The sequence below is a fragment of the Mauremys reevesii genome, linkage group 8, assembly GCF_016161935.1.
Source record: "Mauremys reevesii isolate NIE-2019 linkage group 8, ASM1616193v1, whole genome shotgun sequence".
Classification (NCBI taxonomy): domain Eukaryota; kingdom Metazoa; phylum Chordata; order Testudines; family Geoemydidae; genus Mauremys; species Mauremys reevesii.
This window is the reverse complement of record NC_052630.1, coordinates 31517873-31538449: the sequence shown is the minus strand read 5'-3', so window position 1 is coordinate 31538449 and position 20577 is coordinate 31517873. Positions and strand designations below refer to the sequence as shown.

The 20577-nt window shown below is 43.7% G+C and overlaps 1 protein-coding gene across 4 annotated transcripts in view; it reads right to left on the bottom strand.

Annotated features, from left to right (window-relative positions):
- RANBP17 (RAN binding protein 17) overlaps window positions 1-19517 on the bottom strand; it is a 265755-nt gene extending 246238 nt beyond the window's left edge. For 2 of the 4 annotated variants that reach the window (XM_039484081.1, XM_039484083.1), the window contains exons 1-3: window positions 19442-19517; window positions 6264-6410; window positions 965-1055 (exon numbers count right to left, since the gene is read on the bottom strand). In XM_039484081.1, the coding sequence (XP_039340015.1) occupies window positions 965-1055; window positions 6264-6410; window positions 19442-19459 (256 nt within the window). In that variant the 5' untranslated portion in view covers window positions 19460-19517. Of the gene's footprint in view, window positions 1-964; window positions 1056-6263; window positions 6411-17408; window positions 17488-19371; window positions 19392-19441 lie in introns of those variants that run through there. The other 2 variants (XM_039484082.1, XM_039484084.1) reach the window with 2 other exon arrangements.
- Between the last annotated feature and the right edge of the window lie 1060 nt (window positions 19518-20577).

The window sequence follows — 20577 nt, the reverse complement described above, 5'->3', positions numbered from 1 at the left end:
TCTGTGTTCTCCTCATCCCTGGTCTAAACAACATTTGATGGTACTGAAAATTCCAATCTATATTAGATGTTTCTCATGCAAAATGATTAATTATTCAAAGCTCAGTCCTGCTAAGATTTACACATTTGCTTAATTAGTAGCCCCAATGAAGTTAATGTCACACCCTTAAAATCAAACACATGTGTACGTTTGTGCAGGGTCCTAAGTCTGGAAGTGAACTCTGCCCTGACTTGCTTATCGGAACTGCCAAGAGCTAATCGGAAGGGAAAAAAATGGAGTAACGTTAATGTAAGAGATTTGTGGGTGTACTAATAATACCTGGGAATTCTCATGTTTCCAAACCTTCACTACACCTTGTGAGATAGGTAAGAATGGCAACTACTATTATATTCACTTTAGAGATGGGAAACTGGGTGCTTCCTAAAATTCTCCTATATGCAGGGGAACACAGCCACTGCTACACTCCTGATAGGGTGCAATGTATGTTTGCATCCACAATCAGCGAGTTCATTAAATAAGGAGCTGGCAAGAGCAAGAAATGAGTTCCATCATGTCAGGGTAAGGGACAGCCAGAGAGGACATTGTGCTCTCTCTCTTTACACCCAGGTGTCCAGGTTCTCTCCCTTTTGTCCAATAAAGCACAGAAATGACTTAACTTGATTTCCAGCTCCCAGCAGGAGCTTACAGCTCTTGCAACTAGAAAATCCAGCTATTTTGGGCTTTGAAAGTGAGAAAATTTGATTTGGAAGTTAACAGAAGAGAATAAATACAGAACCTGACAGTGTCCGGTTTAGAGTCATTCTGTGACTAACACTGTACTTTAAAAAAATAGTTACACATCAATGGACAGCAGCAGGGCAAAATAGAACGTTCGCGGAATCGGTACTATGGTGATATGAATGTTTAGAATATATAGATGCAATTTTTTGCTGTTATTTTAATAGAAATAATGCAAGTTACTTACTGATGTCAATCCTTTGTTCGATGGGTAAAGGAGTTGTTCTGCTTACAAGTTTGGAAAGGCATGTTGCTGCTAGAAGCTGAGCATAGGATGTCTACAGAAACAAACACCATACCATTTTATTAAAAATTATTATTATGCCAAAAGAAAGCAGAATGAGCAGGTAGGATTACAGTTGGTCAGACAATGATTTGGCTATATACTTGATATACTAAAAATTAAACAAATACATAAAAGCATAAATACAGCATAGTCATATTAAAAATCACGAAAAATCCCAAGATATAGCAGATGAGAAGACCTTTCCAGTCCCCACATCCAGCACCTTCAAAAATGTGGCCTTGTGATTAGAACTACTTTTCTAACAATACTTTCCTATTCTTATCACTGGGCTGAGTTTTTTAATCTTTCAAATCTTTGGTTTTAAATCATTTGATGTTTTATAACTAAGGGATGAATTTGTCACACCCTAGATTTACTCACAAGAATCCTGGATTCAAAGATCTGAAGTTTTGATTTGCTTTTTTTTGTTTAAAACTCATGACTTTAGCATTTGAGTTTTTTGTGCATGATGATCAAAATAAGCTTCATTACAGCCTTCAAGGCTGAAAAGTAAACTAAGTTCTTCATCTGAGACCACAAGAGATGTGATCCGCAACACCTCTGGCAATGCCATGGATCAGCCCAGACATCTCTCTATGAAAACTGTAATTGGCCTTGGAATCAAACTCCTTAAAGATATTCTTTAATTCAACAAATTGAGTTGGGGGTTTCAAAGATGACTCTGGCAAAACTCAACATTCAAAACTGTTATTACAACACTTACACTCTGTCATTTTCTCAAGGGTATTGCTTCACAACTGCATAAACACAAAAAGGCAACATTCACGCCTAACAAAATGCTAGTCCTTCAAGTATTAGCTCACTTCCATTGCGTCACTCCATTATACCAACCCCTTCTAGCACACTCACTTTCAATTCAACAATACTGTCACCCTAAATGCACACATGAAAGAACTGAAGATCACACTGTAATGCACAATTTTAACATCAACCTTCCAGCACTACAATACTTAATAGTTTAATCACAAACATCATTTTAAAACTGCATTCTTAGGACTTCCATATGATACAGTAGTTAAAAAAAAAAAAAAAAAAAAAAAACCACCACGGCCAGATTATCAGCTGTTTACACAAAAGTGTTGTGGGAAAAGCATGGCTCTAACCCACCTTTTTACTCCCTTGATCTTGAGCCTGTTGGAAGCCAAAACAGCCGTAGGGCTGCTTTAAGGTTCCAGTGGCCTCACAGTAAGCACTGCACCAGCCCTGGATCAGAAAGAGCAATCTGCACCTGTCTACCTCCACCTCTGGCATGGTCCCTTCCTAGCCCTTCCATCCCCTGTGCACTACCTCTGTTGGTTAAGTCCCCAGCTGTCCCTCCAGTGTAGCTTTACACTTGCCTTGTACTGCTGAGCTGGGGTTCAGAATCTGGCCAACGAAATTAATTACATACTTGAATTTTTACCCTTTCAAACCACTGTTGCCTGATCTGTGGATTGTGTATTGATTATATTGCTTACTTAGGAATTTCCAGTCAACACTCTGAGGTTTGATGGATTCTTGTCTCAAGATCAACCTCAGTTTTATCAAAATTACTGGTCAGTTGGGAACCCCAGTGTGCATGGTTACAACACTCACACTTCTATATTTGTAATAGTTTAATAATACGGTTAGCAAAGTCACCAATAGTCTAACCCAGCAAGGTAGACAGAAATAATAAAGAATGTATATTTGAAAACCCATATACTCACACCATCCCTTGCAGAACAACCTGAAATATTAGCCATTATCTTCCTCATAACTATCACTATCATCCTGGCACCTCTCAAGAGCTACATACATCTCTTTCTTCCCAAGCATACAGGCTTTTATAATCTGTTACGCTGATGCCACTGTGCCTAATGCATATTCAGTAGGGATTTCTCCCCTTTTTCTTATTTGTTTCTCCTTACCCTACTAATTTTGGGGTGCCCTTATCCTAGAGGTTAGTATATTAATAATTTCAACTTATTACCATATACGTCAATTTGTTGTCAAGGTAAATTCGTAGTTAAGTATTTGCCAACGATTCTATACTAAAATATCCAAGCCTAGTATCAGTTTAATATTCCTGCAGTTGCCTAATGTTATGTACAAACTTCCCTCTTAAACACTCTATTCCCAGTTCCCCAAAACTTAGGGGTGACTATTGGGCCATTTATCTGTGCCAAAGTTCATAGGCCTCAAGCCTTATGCTACCTGCGTAAGCCGATGCCTTACAGCAGTGGTTCTCAACCAGGGGTATGCGTATGCAGAGATCTTCCAAGTGGTACATCAACTCATCTAGATATTTGCCTAGTTTTACAACAGGCTATATAAAAAGCACTAGCAAAGTCAGTACAAACTAAAATTTCAGCCCCAGAGCAGCGGAAGGGCGGGTGATGTGGCCGCAGCTCCCCCACCCCAGAGCAGTGGGAAGGAGCGCCCCCAGCCCCAGAACAGCGGGAGGACAGGAAATGCAGCCCCAGTCTGCCTAGCCCCAGAGCATGAGGAGGGCCGGAGCTGGGGCCACCCCACAAAGAAAATTGGAGCAGCCGCGCCAAGCGGAAGCTGGGGACAGAGCGTGGGTGGGGCCATGCCCGGCTATTTGGGAGGAACAGCCTCCCCCCAGCCTATGGTATCCGCTGCCCATGCTTAGGGTACGTCAGACAAATGAGACTCTTAAAAGGGGTACAGTAGTCTAGAAAGGCTGAGAGCCACTGTCTTACAGGATACAGGACTGGAGGCTTCCTTGCATTACTGCTAAGTAAAAAAAATGCTAAAGCTAGCTCTATGGGCTGGGCTACCCCACACACTTCCACTAGAATTATATACTATGATTTTTAATAATCTCAGACCAATTAAACAATACACATTACATCTGAAAAATATTTGTGCTTAGTATTGGTTTAGTAAAGGCAGACATTGTTTTATATGCATATGTACATAATGTAAATCAAACAGGTTAGAGTTAAGAAATTTACTTGCTATAAATTTTCAAAAACAAATTAGATGTGCCATTTTAAAATGTGTCTTGCATCTGAAGAAGTGGGTATTCACCCACGAAAGCTCATGCTGCAAAACGTCTGTTAGTCTATAAGGTGCCACAGGATTCTTTGTTGATTTTAAAATGACTGTAACAAACTAATTAACAGATTTACTTGAAAATTCTCAGAAAATTCATTACTGAAGAAAAAGTGCTATAGTTGGATACATTATATTCTTTATGCATGTAAGAGATTTAATTCCTGCTTCAAGTATAAGCCTTAGCAAACTATAATCTTAGCTATGGAACCACTACCCTGCTTCCACAATAACACAAATGGAAACTACACCTTAACAACAAAGCTGTTGAGCACCATTTTGACATCGGTTGATAATTATTATACATGGAAAAAACTTATTAGATCATAGAAGCTATTCACCTACCCTATGAGAAAATGTACCACATATTAAATCAGTCTTACACATAATCTCAGGAGAATCATACACACACAGAAAAAGGATATTTAACAGAATTCTGAATTTTCTGTATCTTTATTACAACAATTCTGTAGCTCAACTGTATTGTTACATTTGTTCACATTATGACCCCAATCCTGGAAAGACTTATGTACACATTTACAGTTAAGTATGTGTGTAAATCTTTGCATGACCAGGACCTATATTTGTTACACTTGATACTATTATGGAATTCTAACGATTGTAATGCAATTACTATGCACCGAAAATTGAAGAGAACAATATTTATGCTTGCATTTCTTATATCCTGAACAACAGAGTCTTACTGAAGACAGGCAATAATTGAGTCTTTTCCTAACAATAATATTTTGCACCTTTTATCCAAGGATCTCTAAGCACTTTACAAAGCTGAGTAAACATTTATATAACAATTTATAGAGAGGATAATTGAAGCAGAGAGAAGATAACTGACTTGCTAAAGATCAAAGAAAGTCAGTAGCAGACCTGGAAATGGAAAGTAGTAGGTGTCCTGACTCCAACACTCGATTCACCAGATCGTTGTTCAATGAACGAGACCACAGCTGCAACCACATATGAATGGGACTCCTCACATAAGTAATCCTTACTCAGGAGTATGGATTACAGGATCAGGCCAATGTGCTATACTAACTTTGAATATTTTCATTTTCCCCCCATTGAGAATGCATTTTTCAACATCTATTGCAATAACCTAACTGTATCATAATGATAAACAGAATTAACAACTCCTTATGCATCCATTAACATAATAGATTTGTCAGGTTCTTCCAAGGCATTACCAGCTATATCAATGATTTCCAGATAATGGACACGTCTTAGGCATGTCATCTGAAATCATAATGGTTCCAAAAAACAGTAATGATTATGCAGGACTAATGGTTTAACTCAGGGTTGGTTCCCCCACCACCTTTTAAATCTGACAAAATATCTGTATGTAAAATATCAGTACAAAAAACACATAATACTCTAAAAATCAGAGGGGTAGCCGTGTTAGTCTGTATCCACAAAAACAACGAGGAGTCCAGTGACACCTTAAAGACTAACAAATTTATTTGAGCATAAGCTTTCGTTGATAAAAAAAGAAAAAAAACCACTTCTCCATGCATCCAAAGAACTGGTTTTTTAACCTATGAAAGCTTATGCCCAAATAAATCTGTTAGTCTTTAAGGTGCCACCAGACTCCTCGTACTCTAAAAAGAAAACTGAAATAATGCTAAGAGACTGGTTTAAACTAAGACAACAAGAAAATATAGTTTAAGGCTTTTCACACCATACTTACCCTGTCCCATTGTAACTTGGAGGAGCAAGAGCACAGGGGACTTAGCTGTAAACGTGTTGGAGCAAATCATGTTGAGGAGCAATACTGAGCAATGGGTGGCATAAAGCCCCATAAGTATGAGGTTCCTACCTTTTGCAAGTATTAGACCAACATTTAACATTTATATCTATTTTTCCCCATAGTTAGGTTTTCCCCCTGTTTCTGGCCATCTGTTTTCTAATGCTAGGTACTTTCAGTCCCACAAAGCCCACCCTCTAATACCAATTGGTGTGTGTAGACAAATTTGCTGGAATTTTATCTATGAAGGAAAAACTCAATTTGTTATAAGAGATGAGCATCTCACATGTATTGCGTTTTCACTAATACTACCTGAACCTCTAATGTGGGTCTCATGATAAATGCATGTTTACATTGTCAGACTTTACACTTCTCCCGGGTACTTACTGTTCCTTGTTCTAGTAAAAGTTGACACTGGCTGAGACATTCAGGGCTGTCAATAAGCTCCAAGAGCACCTTCTCTGCTTGCATCCGCTGTGCTAGATCAGTCCCCTCATAGAGCTGGTTACATAGTACTTCTAGCTCTGCCAAACTCTGTTAAGAAAGAACAATACTGAAACCTTCAAATATGCCTTGTACCTGTGGAAGCCTTCCTTAAGATTCACAGTACTGGCTATTTACAGACACTGACATATATCCACTACAGTAGCATGAAATGCTACCTATGCTCAGCTTTCCAGAAAAGTGCAATCAAACCCTGTAGCTTCTTTCCCTCCCAATTCCCACAGCAGTAAGAGTGGCACAGAACTCCAGTAAAATATATGTGGAAGAGAGACAAACAGATGTTATATTCCTCAGTACTAAAACGGAAGACATTATACCAGTGATTAAAATTAAGTGACAGAACACAATTCTTTTATCATGGACTACTCCTAATTTGAAATTTAGAACAGAAACAACAGTTCTGGTAAAGTTAATAAAAAGAATCCAAATTTAACATGTATTTTAAAAAAAGTTTGCTCTCTAACATTAGCTCTAAGTTCCAAACATTGCAAAGATAAGCTTTAAATCAACAGTTGACTTACTGAGCATATCTGATAATAGCACAAAAATGTTGTAACCTATTGACTGAAGAATCAATATTTGAAAGCACAATGAAGAAAGTACTAAATGCTAAAAGCAGCTATAACATGAGGTACTTTTGAGAGAGAGATAATGCAACACAGGAGGAAAAGAGAAAGAATGAACAAGACACTGTTTAAGAGGAAGCCAAATGAATACTGAAGACCAGAGAGAAATCTATGTAAGACCAATAGAAAGTCACTGAGTCTATCCATATGCTTTATGTTAAGCATGGTCCTAAGACTTTGCAAGACTGAAGTGCAAGTCCACAAAAAGTCCATCGGTCATTTCATACTTGACACTTGTTTTAGAACAAAGTGGGGTTGGTACAGTTAGCAATTACTTTGAGTTACTATTCTAATGAGAAATTAAAATACTTCCTCCCCCCCATTATCATGAGAAGGGTGAACAAGTGCCTCTGTTAGTAGGTTTTAGTGACTAAAACAGAAATTTTTCAGGCTGAGATTTTCAAAACTGTCTAAGAGGACATCTACACTGCAAATGAAGGTGTGAGTGTAGCACAGGTAAGCATATCCACCCTACCTTTACTCTTACTAGCTCAGGTAACAACAGTACTGAAGACGTGGTGGCACAGGGTTCAAAGTGGGCTGGCTGTCCCAATACAAGCCTGCAGGGGACCTGGATATATACTCGGGTTGTTGGCCCATGGGTATGCCTATCCATGCTACAATCACACCTGCATTTTCTGGGTAAATTTACCATAAAGGGATTTGGACTACCAGCTCCCATCGATGGGAACTGAGCATCCAGATCTCTTAAGTGGCTTTGAAACTATCAAACTGAATGTGTTGGCCCCATCCCAAATACCTGCACCCTCTCCCCCACAAGCCCAACCACAGGGCCCCCCATGCCCAGATACTCGCACCCTCTCCCCCCCAGAGCCCAGACACCCCCCACACCCGATCCCAGCCGTGGCCCCCAAGGAGTGAGTTGCTCTAGGGGTCACATAAAAAGGGAAGATTTATTTATTCCTCTATAAATATAAACTAATGAATGAAAATAAGACCCTGAAAAAACAACAACATATGTACACTAACTCTCAAACAAGACACTAACTCAAAGGAATTAAACTCTCTTCTGCCCAACACTCACTCACCAACAGTTGTTTATATTCACTTTACCCTCCAACAGTTATTGACACAATAGATCTTCAAACAAGATCCACGCTTATGGATCTGCGTCTCCTGAAACACTCCATGGTATATTGGGTCACTTCTCTTCAATCTTCTTCCTTAGAGCTCATGATGAGCTACAATTCAGTCCAATCCCTCCCTTCTATTTTAGCTGTTTTTTTCTTTCACTCACTAAACTCCCATTGCAGGATATCTCAACTCAAAAGCAAACAAAACAGCACCCTGGGGATTGGCCATAGTGACTCCGGAGATCATGTCTGGAATGTTTCAGCATTTCAGAGTCCAGCTCTTTCACAGAAAGGTCATTTTAGTCTCTCCTACACTTTACATTGCACACAAGACCTTACAGAAGTCCCTTCTCCACTAGAGAGGACTCACGACCCTTGTACAAAAATAAAACGCAAGTATACGAGCACTGAAGATGACCTTGAAATTAAGACCTGCAAACTAATCTCTGCATGCTGAAGTTGCTCCTTTAATCATCAAGTATTATTTTTCTGATATTAGCAGCCTCTAAACTATGTACTTGGAACTGCACAATGAATCATTTCCCCCCAGATATTTTGATATTGTCTCTCTAAGTATCAAACCCAGGACCATCCCACCAGAGGAAGCGGAAGCTGTTTCACTGCTAGTATCTCTATTCTCCTAGAAACATGGCCTAAAAAATCTTCCTTAATAAACTTGGACTTCGCTTTAGGCATCCTCCAATATGGGCAACAGTCACTGCCACTAAAAAATTGGGTTGAGGGTAAATCTGAAATCCTTTAAAAAAGAAGTGGTAGCAGAGGTGCTAAGGTCAACATTTTTGTTGAGTTAAAGTTTTAGTGGGAAAGACTGGCATTAACCCACCATCATTCAGACACTTAATACACGTGAACTACATAGTCCACTGTCTGAGTCTCCTCTGTCCCATTATTTCTGAATAATAACCTCCATCCATGCAACTCTGGGGAACAGCAGGAGATAAACCATAGATCATCTCCAGGATTTCTTTCTATAGTTATGTAAAAGTCAATGCGCGTGCAAAACTCTTGGGAACAAATCTGCATGCATAGGTCAGTAGTCTGTACATCAGTTTCTCATCCAAACTAATGACAAGAATTGGAATTAAACATAATTATATGATTTCCTGTGAAAGAATTTACGCACCCAGTAGCACTAAATACAAAGATGAACAGAATATGTTGGAGAAGAGTCAACGAGGCTTTGGTAAAGGGAAATCATGACTATTAGAATTCTTTGAGACTGTCAACAAACATGTGAACAAGGATGATCCAGCGGATATAGTGTACTTAGACTTTCAGAAAGCCTTTAACAAGATTCCTTAACAACAGTTCTTAAGCAAAGTAAGCAGTCATGGGCTAAGAGGGAAGGTCCTCTCACGGACCAGTAACTGGTTAAAAGATAGGAAACAAAGGGTATGAACAAATTTCCAGTTTTCACAGTGGGGAGAGGAAAATAGCGGGTCCCTCAAGGATCTGTACTGGGACCAGTGTTCAACATACTCATAAATGATCTGGAAAAAGGGATACACAGTAAGATGGAAAAATTTGCAGATGATACAAAATTACTCAAGGTAGTTAAATACAAAACTGACTGAGAAGAGTTACAATAGAATCTCACGTGACTGCGCAGATGAAATTCAATGTTGATAAATGCAAAATAATGCACATTAAAAAAAATAATCCCAACTATACATACAAAATGATAGGGTCTAAATTAGCTGTTACCACTCAAGACAGAGATCTTGGAGTCACTGCAGATAGTTCTCTGAAAACATCTGCTCAACGTGCAGCAGAAGTCAAAAAAGCTAACAATGTTAGGAACCAATAGGAAAGGGAAATATAGGAAGACAAAAAATATAATGCCACTATATAAAGCTATAGTATGCCCACACCTTGAATACTATGCACAGTTCTGGTCACCCCATCTCAAATAAGATACATTAGAACTGGAAAAAGTTCAGAGAAGGGCAACAAAAACAATTAGGGGTATGAAATAGCTTCCATACAAGGAGAGATTAAAAAGACTGGGACTATTTAGCATAGAAAAGAGACATCTAAGGGGGGCTATGAAAAAGGTCTAGAAAATCATTAATGGTGTGGAAAAAGCAAATAAGGAAGTGTTATTTACCCCTTCATATAACACAAGAACCAGGCATCTCCCAGTGAAATCAACAGGCATCAGGTTTAAAACAAACATGAGGAAGTACTTCTTCACATAACGCACAGTCAACCTGTGCAACCCATTGTTAGGGGATGTTGCGGGCCAACAGTATAACTATTCAAAGAAGTATAAGTTATAAGATATAAACTGTCAGTCAGGAAATTCAGGCTTGAAATTAGACGAAGGTTTCTAACCATCAGGGGAGTGCAATACTGGAACAACAGTCTAGAGAAAGAAACAGTGGAAGAGGACCTCCACGACTTTAAGATTAAGCTAGATAAGTTTATATGGAGGATGGTATGATAGGATAACGGGCTTAGCAAATAGGTCATCAATATGATGTAATGATGATGTAACCTTTCCAGAGGGTTTTTGGCTGCCCGTCATGCTCGCATGCTCGGGCTTCAGCCAACGGGGGGGTCGGGAAGGGAATTTCCAAATTTTCCTGAGGAAGGCCCCCTGGAGGTTTTTCCCCTCTCCGAAGCATGGGGCAGGGTTCACTTGGTGGATGGTGGAGGGTGGGGTGGTGGCATCAGGCAGGCAGTCAGGAGGTCAGACAATGGTGGTCCCTTCTGATCTTGAATTCTATGATTCTATGATAAGTTCAAAGAAGAATTGAATAAGTTCATGAAGGGTAGGTCCAACAATGGCTATTACCCAAGATGGTCAACCCCATGCTCTGGGTGTCCCTAAGCCTCTGACAGGCAGAAACTGGGAGCAGATGACAGGAGGATGGATCACTCGATAGCTACTTCGTTCTGTTGCTTCCCTTCTGAAGCAGCTGGCATCAGCCACTGTCGGAAGACAGGATATTGGGCTAGATGGACCATTGGTCTGACCCAATATAGCCATTCTTATGTTCTTAATCAATGCAAGCAATCTGCATTTAATGCAATTATTAAAAACAAATAAATCATAATAACTAATCATATATTAGCTACCTTGGTACCAGGGGCAGCTCTAGGAATCTGGCTGCCCCAAGCAGGGCGGCATGCCGCAGGGGGCACGCTGCCAGTCGCCGGTCCCGCAGCTCCGGGGGACCTCTTGCAGACATGCCTGCGGAGGGTCCGCTGGTCCCGCGGCTCCGGTGGACCTCCTGCAGGCATGACTGCGGAAGGTCCGCCAGAGCCGCCTGCCGCCCTGCCGGCAAAATGCCGCCCCAAGCGCGCGCTTGGCGCGCTGGGGTCTGGAGCCGGCCCTGCTTGGTACTATTCATTCTGGATGATGAGGAGCTTTTTCTCATCAGTTTCAAATAGATCTTATGCTATCAAGATTAGAACAGTTCCTATCTTACATTTACATTCCCTGACTTTGATCTCCCAACAACAACGTTACTATTCAGCCAAGTGTCTCCAAAATTAGCAATTTTACTAAAACCTTTAACTTAATTACAGTTAACAGTGGTGCTTCTCACCAAATGGTGCACTGAGAAAAATTCAGGCTAGTTTTCTTTCAGCGTGGCCCATTGGGACTGCTTCAGATATAGGAGACAGTTAAGAGATTACCGTATATATCACTCATAAACCAAATATTTTTAGTAAAAAAGGGAAGCACCAGAGAAGGGGGTCGGCTTATGAATGGGTATAGAGAGGAAGAGGTGGGATACAGCCCCATCCCCCAACAGAGGGAGCAAGGAGAGGCAGCACAGCCACAATGGAAGAGGCGGGGCCAGAGTAGCTCTGCTTCTGGCCATGCTGCTCTCCCGCCAGCCTCCAAAGCAGCTGCAGCTCCAGCTCCAGGGCTAGCAGGCTGCAGCCGGGCCGCTCGGCCCCACCCCCCAGAGCAGGCTGTGGCCAGCCGCCCAGGCACCGGAGCACGCTGCAGCCGTGACACCCATCTCAGCCTGCTTGAACATGCTGCGGCCACGCTGCCCAGTCTGGAGCAGCTCCAGCCAGGTCAGAGATATCCTCCACTGGCTCTCCCCAGATAAGGTGGGAAGGGATGAGATGGGGAGTGTGTGGGGGTCCCGGGCTAGGAGTGGGGTCATGTGGGGGGTGGTCACCGGGGTTACTCCCCTGACTCCCAGCTTCTCCCCCCCAAAATATTTCCCCACCAGTTGCTGTCCTGGCCCGCCAGGGTAAGCAGCTGGCGCACCGGAACACTTTGTTTACTTGGGTTTACCTCCGTGCCTGCGGACACTCAAGGTAAACAAACCGTCTCGGCCCGCCAACAGCTTATCCTGATGGCCCGGGGAGCCAAAGTTTGCTGACCCCTGAATAATAGGGTTGGCTTATGAATGGATTATAAAAAATTTCCATTTTTACTTATCCATCTTTGGAGGGGGGGGGTCGGCTTATAACTGAAACGGCTTATGATCAAGTATATACGGTATATTCCCTGGGAAAGCACTTTCAGGAGACATTTCTTTGTTAACCAGTAGCATGATCTTGCACAAAATAACACTCATGATTCCTCATTTAAAAAAATAAACCCTCAATTCAAGATGCAGACAACTAAGCCTGCTTCCAAACAAAAGCATCCACAGCTAAACAAGGACTCTGCACCAAAAAAAAAAAAATCTAGCTAGCATTTTTCTCCACTTTCAGGTAGGGAGGGGCAAGTGTGCAAATCTAAGGAAGGATACAAAGGCTCAGGTTGTTCAAGGCGAAAAGTTACGTTCTTAGAATGCTGTCTTTTAATAAAGTTTAGCCTGGGTAAGTACAGGGCCACATTGCCCTCTTAGCATATGTCTACACTTAAAACCCTACAGGAGCACAGCTGCAGCATTTTAGTGTAGATTCTCCTGTCAGCATAGGTAATCCACCTCCACAAGGGGCTCCTTCTTCCACCCTCCCAGTGCTATCTGCACCCGGAGTTAGGTCAGTATAGATATGTCTCTCAGGAACGTGGATTTTTCACATCGCTGAGAGATGTAGCTATATCGTTATAAGATCCTAGTGTATACCAGCCCTTACTCACACTGAGATATCCTACTCCCCAGCTACACCTACTGAAATCACCAGGACAATTCAAGGAGTAAAATGATATTCCACGTTCCAATATTAATGGCTTTAGAGATAGTCCCCATTTTAAGTACAGGAAATTCACTAGTACTGATAATAACTCTAAAATTAGAATGAATTTTTAAGTATGCATGTCCTGATCATTCAGCAGCAAAAAAGAAAGTCGTATCCTCAAAGGACTAGCAACGATTTGAAAATTTCTTGACAGGTTGAAGCCTGAGAGCAAACGCTGAAGAAACTACAGCAATCTGTTTACAAAGAATTCAAATGAAGCAAAAATGCACCCTCCAAGCTATCTGTGCTGCACTTTTGAAATATTAATTGTAAGAAGATCATTGTACAATACTAGCTGCTTTAAAGAGCCTCAGGGGGGAAAATGCCAGCCCATCCACTAATACAGCTGCTGGCACAAATGAGGCAAACTTCATGTTTCCTTAACACCAAAGTATTTAATCCAGGACTAGGTGAGTGCTTGTTATTTATGACCATTTTCAAATACAGAGGATGCCATCAAGCGTTTTGGGGATTTTTTACTCCAATAGTAAAAGCGGCTGCAGAGAAGACTTCAGAGAAAGTCATCACAGAATTTGAAAATGTAAACCAGTGGCCACTGCTACTTCCCTCCTATAAGTACAACTTTCCAGAGGCAGAATTTCCAACAATGTCAAATCACATTATTCAGAATATTGATAAATACACCTCTGCCCCGATATAACGCGACCCGATATAACACGAATTTGGATATAATGCAGTAAAGCAGTGCTCCAGGGGGGCAGAGCTGTGCACTCTGGTGGATCAAAGCAAGTTCGATATAATGCGGTATCACCTGTAACACGGTAAGATTTTTTGGCTCCCGAGGACAGTGTTATATCTAGGTATAGGTGTAATGGCAGGATTACAAAAATGTAGGCACAGAATTCAAGTTAAATCTTGGAGAGAAAGCAACTAAGAGGATTACAAAGGTGAGGCCTCTGGGCTCAGATGCTCAAAGGCATTTAGGTGCCTGACTCTCACTGATTTCAATGGGAGTTAAGCACCTAGATACCTTTAAGGATCTGGACCTTGATCTCTAGGTATAGAGTGGCTCCTTCTAGAATACCCTCTAATTGCTAGTCCCCAAAAAAACTATTACTGCCTCTTCACTATCCAGAAGGTTAGCACTGAGATTAATTGGAACAAGACAAACAAGGGAAGAACAAAGGAGCAAAACAAGGGAGGGAACAATGAAATAAATTAGGAGAACAAAGAATGGGAAGTTTTCCCTGGCAAAAAGCCATTAGTTTCTCTGACAGAGAAGTTTTCATTTCTGGTTACAAAGATATCCTTCAGAATAGGTGAAATGCAATTCTGTCTTCCTGAGTCTGCACACCAATAGCTCATATGGTTCCAAGCAACAGCAAGGAGAAATTGACAAGACTACTCAGTTTCACTGGTGTTATTCAACCTGTGGGAAAAAATTAAAATGAAATTGACATGATTCTTGTCACTATATTGCTGCTTGGAAAAACTTGGATCAGCAGAGGCAGACAATGCAGTTACTCATAGGGAGGAGACCCCAAAGTTCAAAGGCTAGAGGACAGGCAAAATAGCAAAAATATCTATCCATCTCACAACGCTCAAAAAAGGTTTTCAGGTGGGTGGGGAGGAGAGAGAGAAAGGATCCTTTCTACAGTCCATCAGCCAGAGAATTGAGATTTATTAGAGACCTAACTAGCTAGAGAATATGAAAGATGAAGCTCCCTGAACAAGGTTCAGGGATAGTATACCAATAGAAATCCCAACATCCTTTGACTTCCCAGAAGTTGAGGGTAGGAACATGACTTTTTAATAGGATCTCACTGGTAGGCATTATCATCTTCTCATCAGCTACGAGTTAGTAGACCTAGGCTATGGCTATACTTGCACTTCAAAGTGCTGCCACAGCAGCGCTTTGAAGCGCTAAGTGTAGTCAAAGCGCCAGCGCTGGGAGAGCGCTCTCCCAGCGCTGTCCGTACTCCACCTCCCTGTGGGGAATAACGTACAGCGCTGGGAGCCGCGCTCCCAGCGCTGGGGCTTTGACCACACTGGTGCTTTGCAGCGCTGGAGAGGGTGTGTTTTCACACCCTGCTGCAGCGCTGCAAATTTGCAAGTGTAGCCATGGCCCTAGTCCTTCTATTAGAAGGCATCTGGTAAATATTTCAAGCCCTGAGTGTAACCTAGGCCATGGCTACACTTGCAAATTTGCAGCGCTGCAGCAGGGTGTGAAAACACACCCTCTCCAGCGCTGCAAATTGCGGCGCTGCAAAGCGCCAGTGTGGTCAAAGCCCCAGCGCTGGGAGCGCGGCTCCCAGCGCTGTACGTTATTCCCCACAGGGAGGTGGAGTACGGACAGCGCTGGGAGAGCTCTCTCCCAGCACTGGCGCTTTGACTACACTTAGCGCTTCAAAGCGCTGCGGCGGCAGCGCTTTGAAGTGCAAATGTAGCCATAGCCCTAGAAAGAAGCAGCCAGGGAAATTCTAATAGGCCTAATCTAATATTTGACAGGCCTTGTTTAGAGTGGAGAACCTGAAGTCAGCTGCCTTTGCACCTCTTCCTCCATGTTTTCACCTATAAATCAATGCTTAAAGCTTTGTTTTTTATTTTAAATAAAAGGATTGAATTTACAACCATCAAAACTCAGCTATATGATAGTCCAAGAAAATTTTAAAGACAAACCGCTAACAGACTCTCTGTCTAATTAAATTTGGTTTAATTAACCACAATATGTAATTTCCCAGCGATTCTATCAAGGAAAGGGAGACAGTAATTCTCAGAATACATTTCTAATAAGTATAAAGAATCACTTTTTATTTCAAAAGGTAGCCATTGAAACCTTCACTGGATTTGATTGGCTACCTCTGAATTTATATAATACAACCTTCAACTTTCAGGTTAAAAAAAATGGCCATATATAGTTTGCACACTAAAAACTTGTGGAAACAACCACAATTTTTTTTTTAGACAGATAATTTGTACATCTAGGGAATGCTGAAGCTGAAAGAGAAATCACGCTCTGAACTTTATAGGAAAAAAAGTAACTAACAGAACAATCCCGGTTGCAAAATTAAGTGAACCACTCCTGTTCAGCTTAAAATGAAAATGAAACTTGGAAAAATGCAAGCAAATACATCGGGGAAATAATCCAAAATACACACTGAGACTAAGAGGGACAAACAGGGACGCCAAAGTAATGAAAGAGACCTAAAAGCGATAGTGACTGGAAAAGGAGACATGAGTCTACTATGCAGTATGGTTGTGCTCCAAAAGGTCAACACAATTTTAGGAAGCATCTACTCAGGTACCATGTCATGAACAAGGTTATTGACCATCTTTATATCACATCTGGAATTCTACATTCAGCCCTGGTTAAATACCTGATAAAGTACTGACAAATTTGGGTAAGTCGAGAGTAAAGTAATAAAAGTTATCAGGTCCCTGAAACAAATTATTTATGATCACAGATTAAAAGAACTAAATATTTATAGCTTGACTAAGCGATGATTTACAGATTTCAAATAGCTGAATGTGAGCACCAAGGATGAAGAGGAATTATCTGGTACAGTATATCAGAGTACAATTAAGAATAGCAGGCTGAAATTAAATCAGAAAATATTTAGGCTGAATACCCGGGTAAACCTCGTGCCAATGACACATATTAGGCTGTGGAGTAACTGCCCAAGGGAAATGAGGGAAGACACATCACATCTGGTTTTAAAAACTACACTGGACAAAACACTAGACAATAGTCAGAACAGGAAAATAATCTAGCCTTAAATGAGTTGGTCTATCCAAGATGGGGCCTACTGCCCTTCGAGGCACTCTGCAAGGCATATCTATAGGTACAGCCATACTTAGGACGGTATGCAGAGTTCAGACACAGCACTTCCAGCTAGCATGGGTATAAATAGCAGTGTAGATGGTGAGGCATGGCTTAGACAAGTAGAGTGCTTTACACACCAGAATCTCTAAGGTTTATACCATACATGGCTCACTACATGCTCACGCAGTGCCTCCCATGTCTATACTGCTCTTTTTAGCAATGTAGTGTCCCACTGCTTCACCCTGCCAGAGCCTTTTCTGGCCACAGTGAAAGGCTCCAGACGGGAAAGGCTCCAGAAGCTCCTGTAGTGCCTGTAATTTACACACCGTCATACATGTAGACATACCTTATCAGACAGGTTTTTGCTTGAGGAAAACTGTAGGAAAGATGAACGCTGGTAGGCAGGGACTAGCTTGTGCCCTGTACTTGGAATTCTGTCAATATGCAGGAACTTGTTATTTAATAAATGTATTGTGTTTGTTGCATGATGTTTCAAAAAGCACACTGAGTTAATAAATAGGACACACTGAAGGGCACGATTCTGTGCTGCAAGAAACTAAAGTGAATGATCTAATACAGGTATTTTCCACTAGTGTTTTTTGTTTTTGTTTTTAATAACACCATTACTGTGGGGAAAGCCAATGACAGATTATAGAGAGCAGACATAGGAAACACGCTGCCCCTCCAAGCAGAAGTGGGATTGGCATGACCAGTGCTGAGCTGGAGCAGGTTCCCACAGGTTCCCAAGAACCGGTTGCTAAAATTAGACCTCCATGGAGAACTGGTTGTTAAAGGGCCAAGGGGTGGGCAAAGAACTCCGGTCCGTGGGCCGGACCATCCTGTTGCTCCCAGGATTCCCAGCTGGGAAGGCTGAGGCTCCCCCGGCCCTTCCCCCGCTTCCTCCCAGCTGCAGCGCGGCCAGTCGGCATCAGCTGGGCAGCTCAGCTGAGCTCTGGAGTTGCTTTGAGCTGCCAGCAAGGTAAGGGGGGAGGGGGCTGCAAGCTCTAGGGATGCTGGGGGGACAAGTAGGGCAATTTTCCCCAGGCCCTGCAGGGGCCCCCGGCCGCACAAGTCTGTCTCCGCCTGCCCCGGCCCCTCCCCCGCACCCCCCCCTTAAATCAGAACTTTTTATAGGGAACTGGTTGTTAAAATTTTGGTAGCTCATCACTGGGCATAACCCTTTCCTAATACAATACCAACCCACGTGGTCACGCGCAACTGATGCCTGTATTTCCCAAATGCCCCCCAATCTGGTTTGCAATAGCTGCAGCAATGCTTCAGGAGACATAGCAAGACAGCCAATGCAAAGGAGCCAGAGGTGCAAAGGCACCAACTATAAATGACCCAGCGAGCTGAAGCAGGAGTAGAGATGTGTGGGAAATGAATATCCCTCTCTAGGAAATTTTAATGGCCAACTTTTTCTTCTGATTTTTTCCCATGTCAAATTTTCTGCTAAGAGAAATTCTGCACACAAATTTTCTGCACAGCTCTATCCCTGCTCCCTGTATCATTTATGCCCTGTGAGTACCTTTGCACTGGTTATCTTGCTACATCAGTCCCCCTTTCACACACACAGGCACTAGCACTGTGCCAGTATTATTCCCCCTGTAGATTATGGCACTGTCCCTCCAGCTTTCTGCAGCCTTCCAGGCACCCTCGTTTCAGCAAACCCCCTCCCCCCCCACCTCCAGTGCCCACCAACCCACACCTTTGGTACCCTTCCCCAGCCCACCCTGGCACGCCCCAGTACCCCTTCCTGATCTACCCTGGCAGCCCCTGGTATCTCTCCCCAACCCACCCAGGCACCCTCTTTAGTACACCCCTTCACAACCCACCTTGGCACCCCCTGTACCCTTTCCGACCCACCCTGGCATCCACCAATATCTCTCCCTGACTCACCCTGGCACCCCCTTTAGTACACCCCCCTGTAACCCACCCTGGCACCCCCTTTAGTACACCCCCCTGTAACCCACCCTGGCACCCCAATACACCTCCAGGACCCACCCTGGCAACCCCTTCAGTACACCCCTCCCGAACACACACCTTGGCACCCCCCAATACCGCTCCATGACCCCTCCTGGTACCCCCTTTGGTACCCCTCCCACGACCCACCTTAGCACCCCCCAGTATCCTCCTCCCCACCCGGCACAACCCACGACGCACCCTGGTACCCCCGCGATCTCCTCTGCCCCCAAACGACCCCCCCCCCTTACGCACCCCCCACCCATCCCCATCCCCAGCCTGGACCCGCCCCACGCCTGGCCCGCTGCCCCCGGGGCCATCTCCGAGGCCGACCCTGCGCGCCACACCAGCTCCAACCGCCAGGCCAGCTCCCAACGGCTCCTCCGCTCCGCTCGGCCCGGCCCGCGGCGCACTGACCTGGACGTGCCGCGCCATCTTCCCGAGCGGCACCGGGAGCCGGGCGGGGCCGTGCCCGGCCCGGGGCAGGGGGCAACGCGGGCGGACCGGGGCGGGGCAGCGTGTGCAGCCTGGGAGGCGGAGAATGCAGTGTAGAGCCGGGGCGGCGCGATACAGTGAGGGAGAAGGGAAGCGAGCAGTGTGAAGGGGCGGGGCGTCAGCAAGGGGGCGGGGCAATGCAGTGTTTGCGGGGAGGGGCGGGGCAGTGTGAAGGGGGGATGCAATGTGGTTCTGAGTGGGGGGGCGATGCAGTGTAGGGGGGAGGGAAGAATGGGGCAGAGAAGAAGTGGGGGGGGGAATGCAGTGGTAAACTGGGGTGGGGGTGTCCTAGAGCGTATGCAGTGATGAGGTGGGCAGAGAGGAGGCCGTGCACAGCCAGCGGAGGGCGGAGAGAGCCATGCAGTACAGCTCTGGGGGGTAGGGGACAGGGGGTAATAATGCAGTGTAAGCCAGCCAGGAGTGGGGGAGGCAGTACAAAGCAGAGCAGCAGAGGGCAGGGGGAGTGTGGAGCATGCTGGGGCCCCGAGAGGCAAGGAGCAGCCAGTGCTGATAAGATGGAGCACGCAGTCCAGTCTGCTGTAGGATAAATGGGGACAAGAGGGTTGGTGGAGATGGACTGTTGCCCCATTTCTGCTATTCAGTGTAGTGCATGGTCCCATTTCTGCTGCATGCAGTGAAGGCGATGCCGGTGGTGACGGCATGCTAGGCTGGAGGGATGTGGTAACTGGCCAAAAGCCATGAGACTAACTCCTTGTACGTGCCACCGTCACCATCAATGGTGACATCACTGTGAGTCAAGATGGGACTCTATTAGATCAAGTGGATCAGGACCTTTATCCAATAAATGGTCCTTTTGCTGCTGTGGTCTTGGTGGCTGGTAGAGGAGTACATCACTGCTAGCGGGTGCCTAAGTGACTCCAAAATCCCCTGCTTGGTGTAGAAAAATGATCCTCTGCTTACATTCATGTGGAATGGGTTTACCTTAGGGCTCATTTTAGTTCAAAATCCAAATATAGTAATCAGAAAAATGCATCTGCTTTACTTCCTACATGAAGCCCCAAGAGAGTGTCATAGATTCATAGACTTTAAGGTCAGAA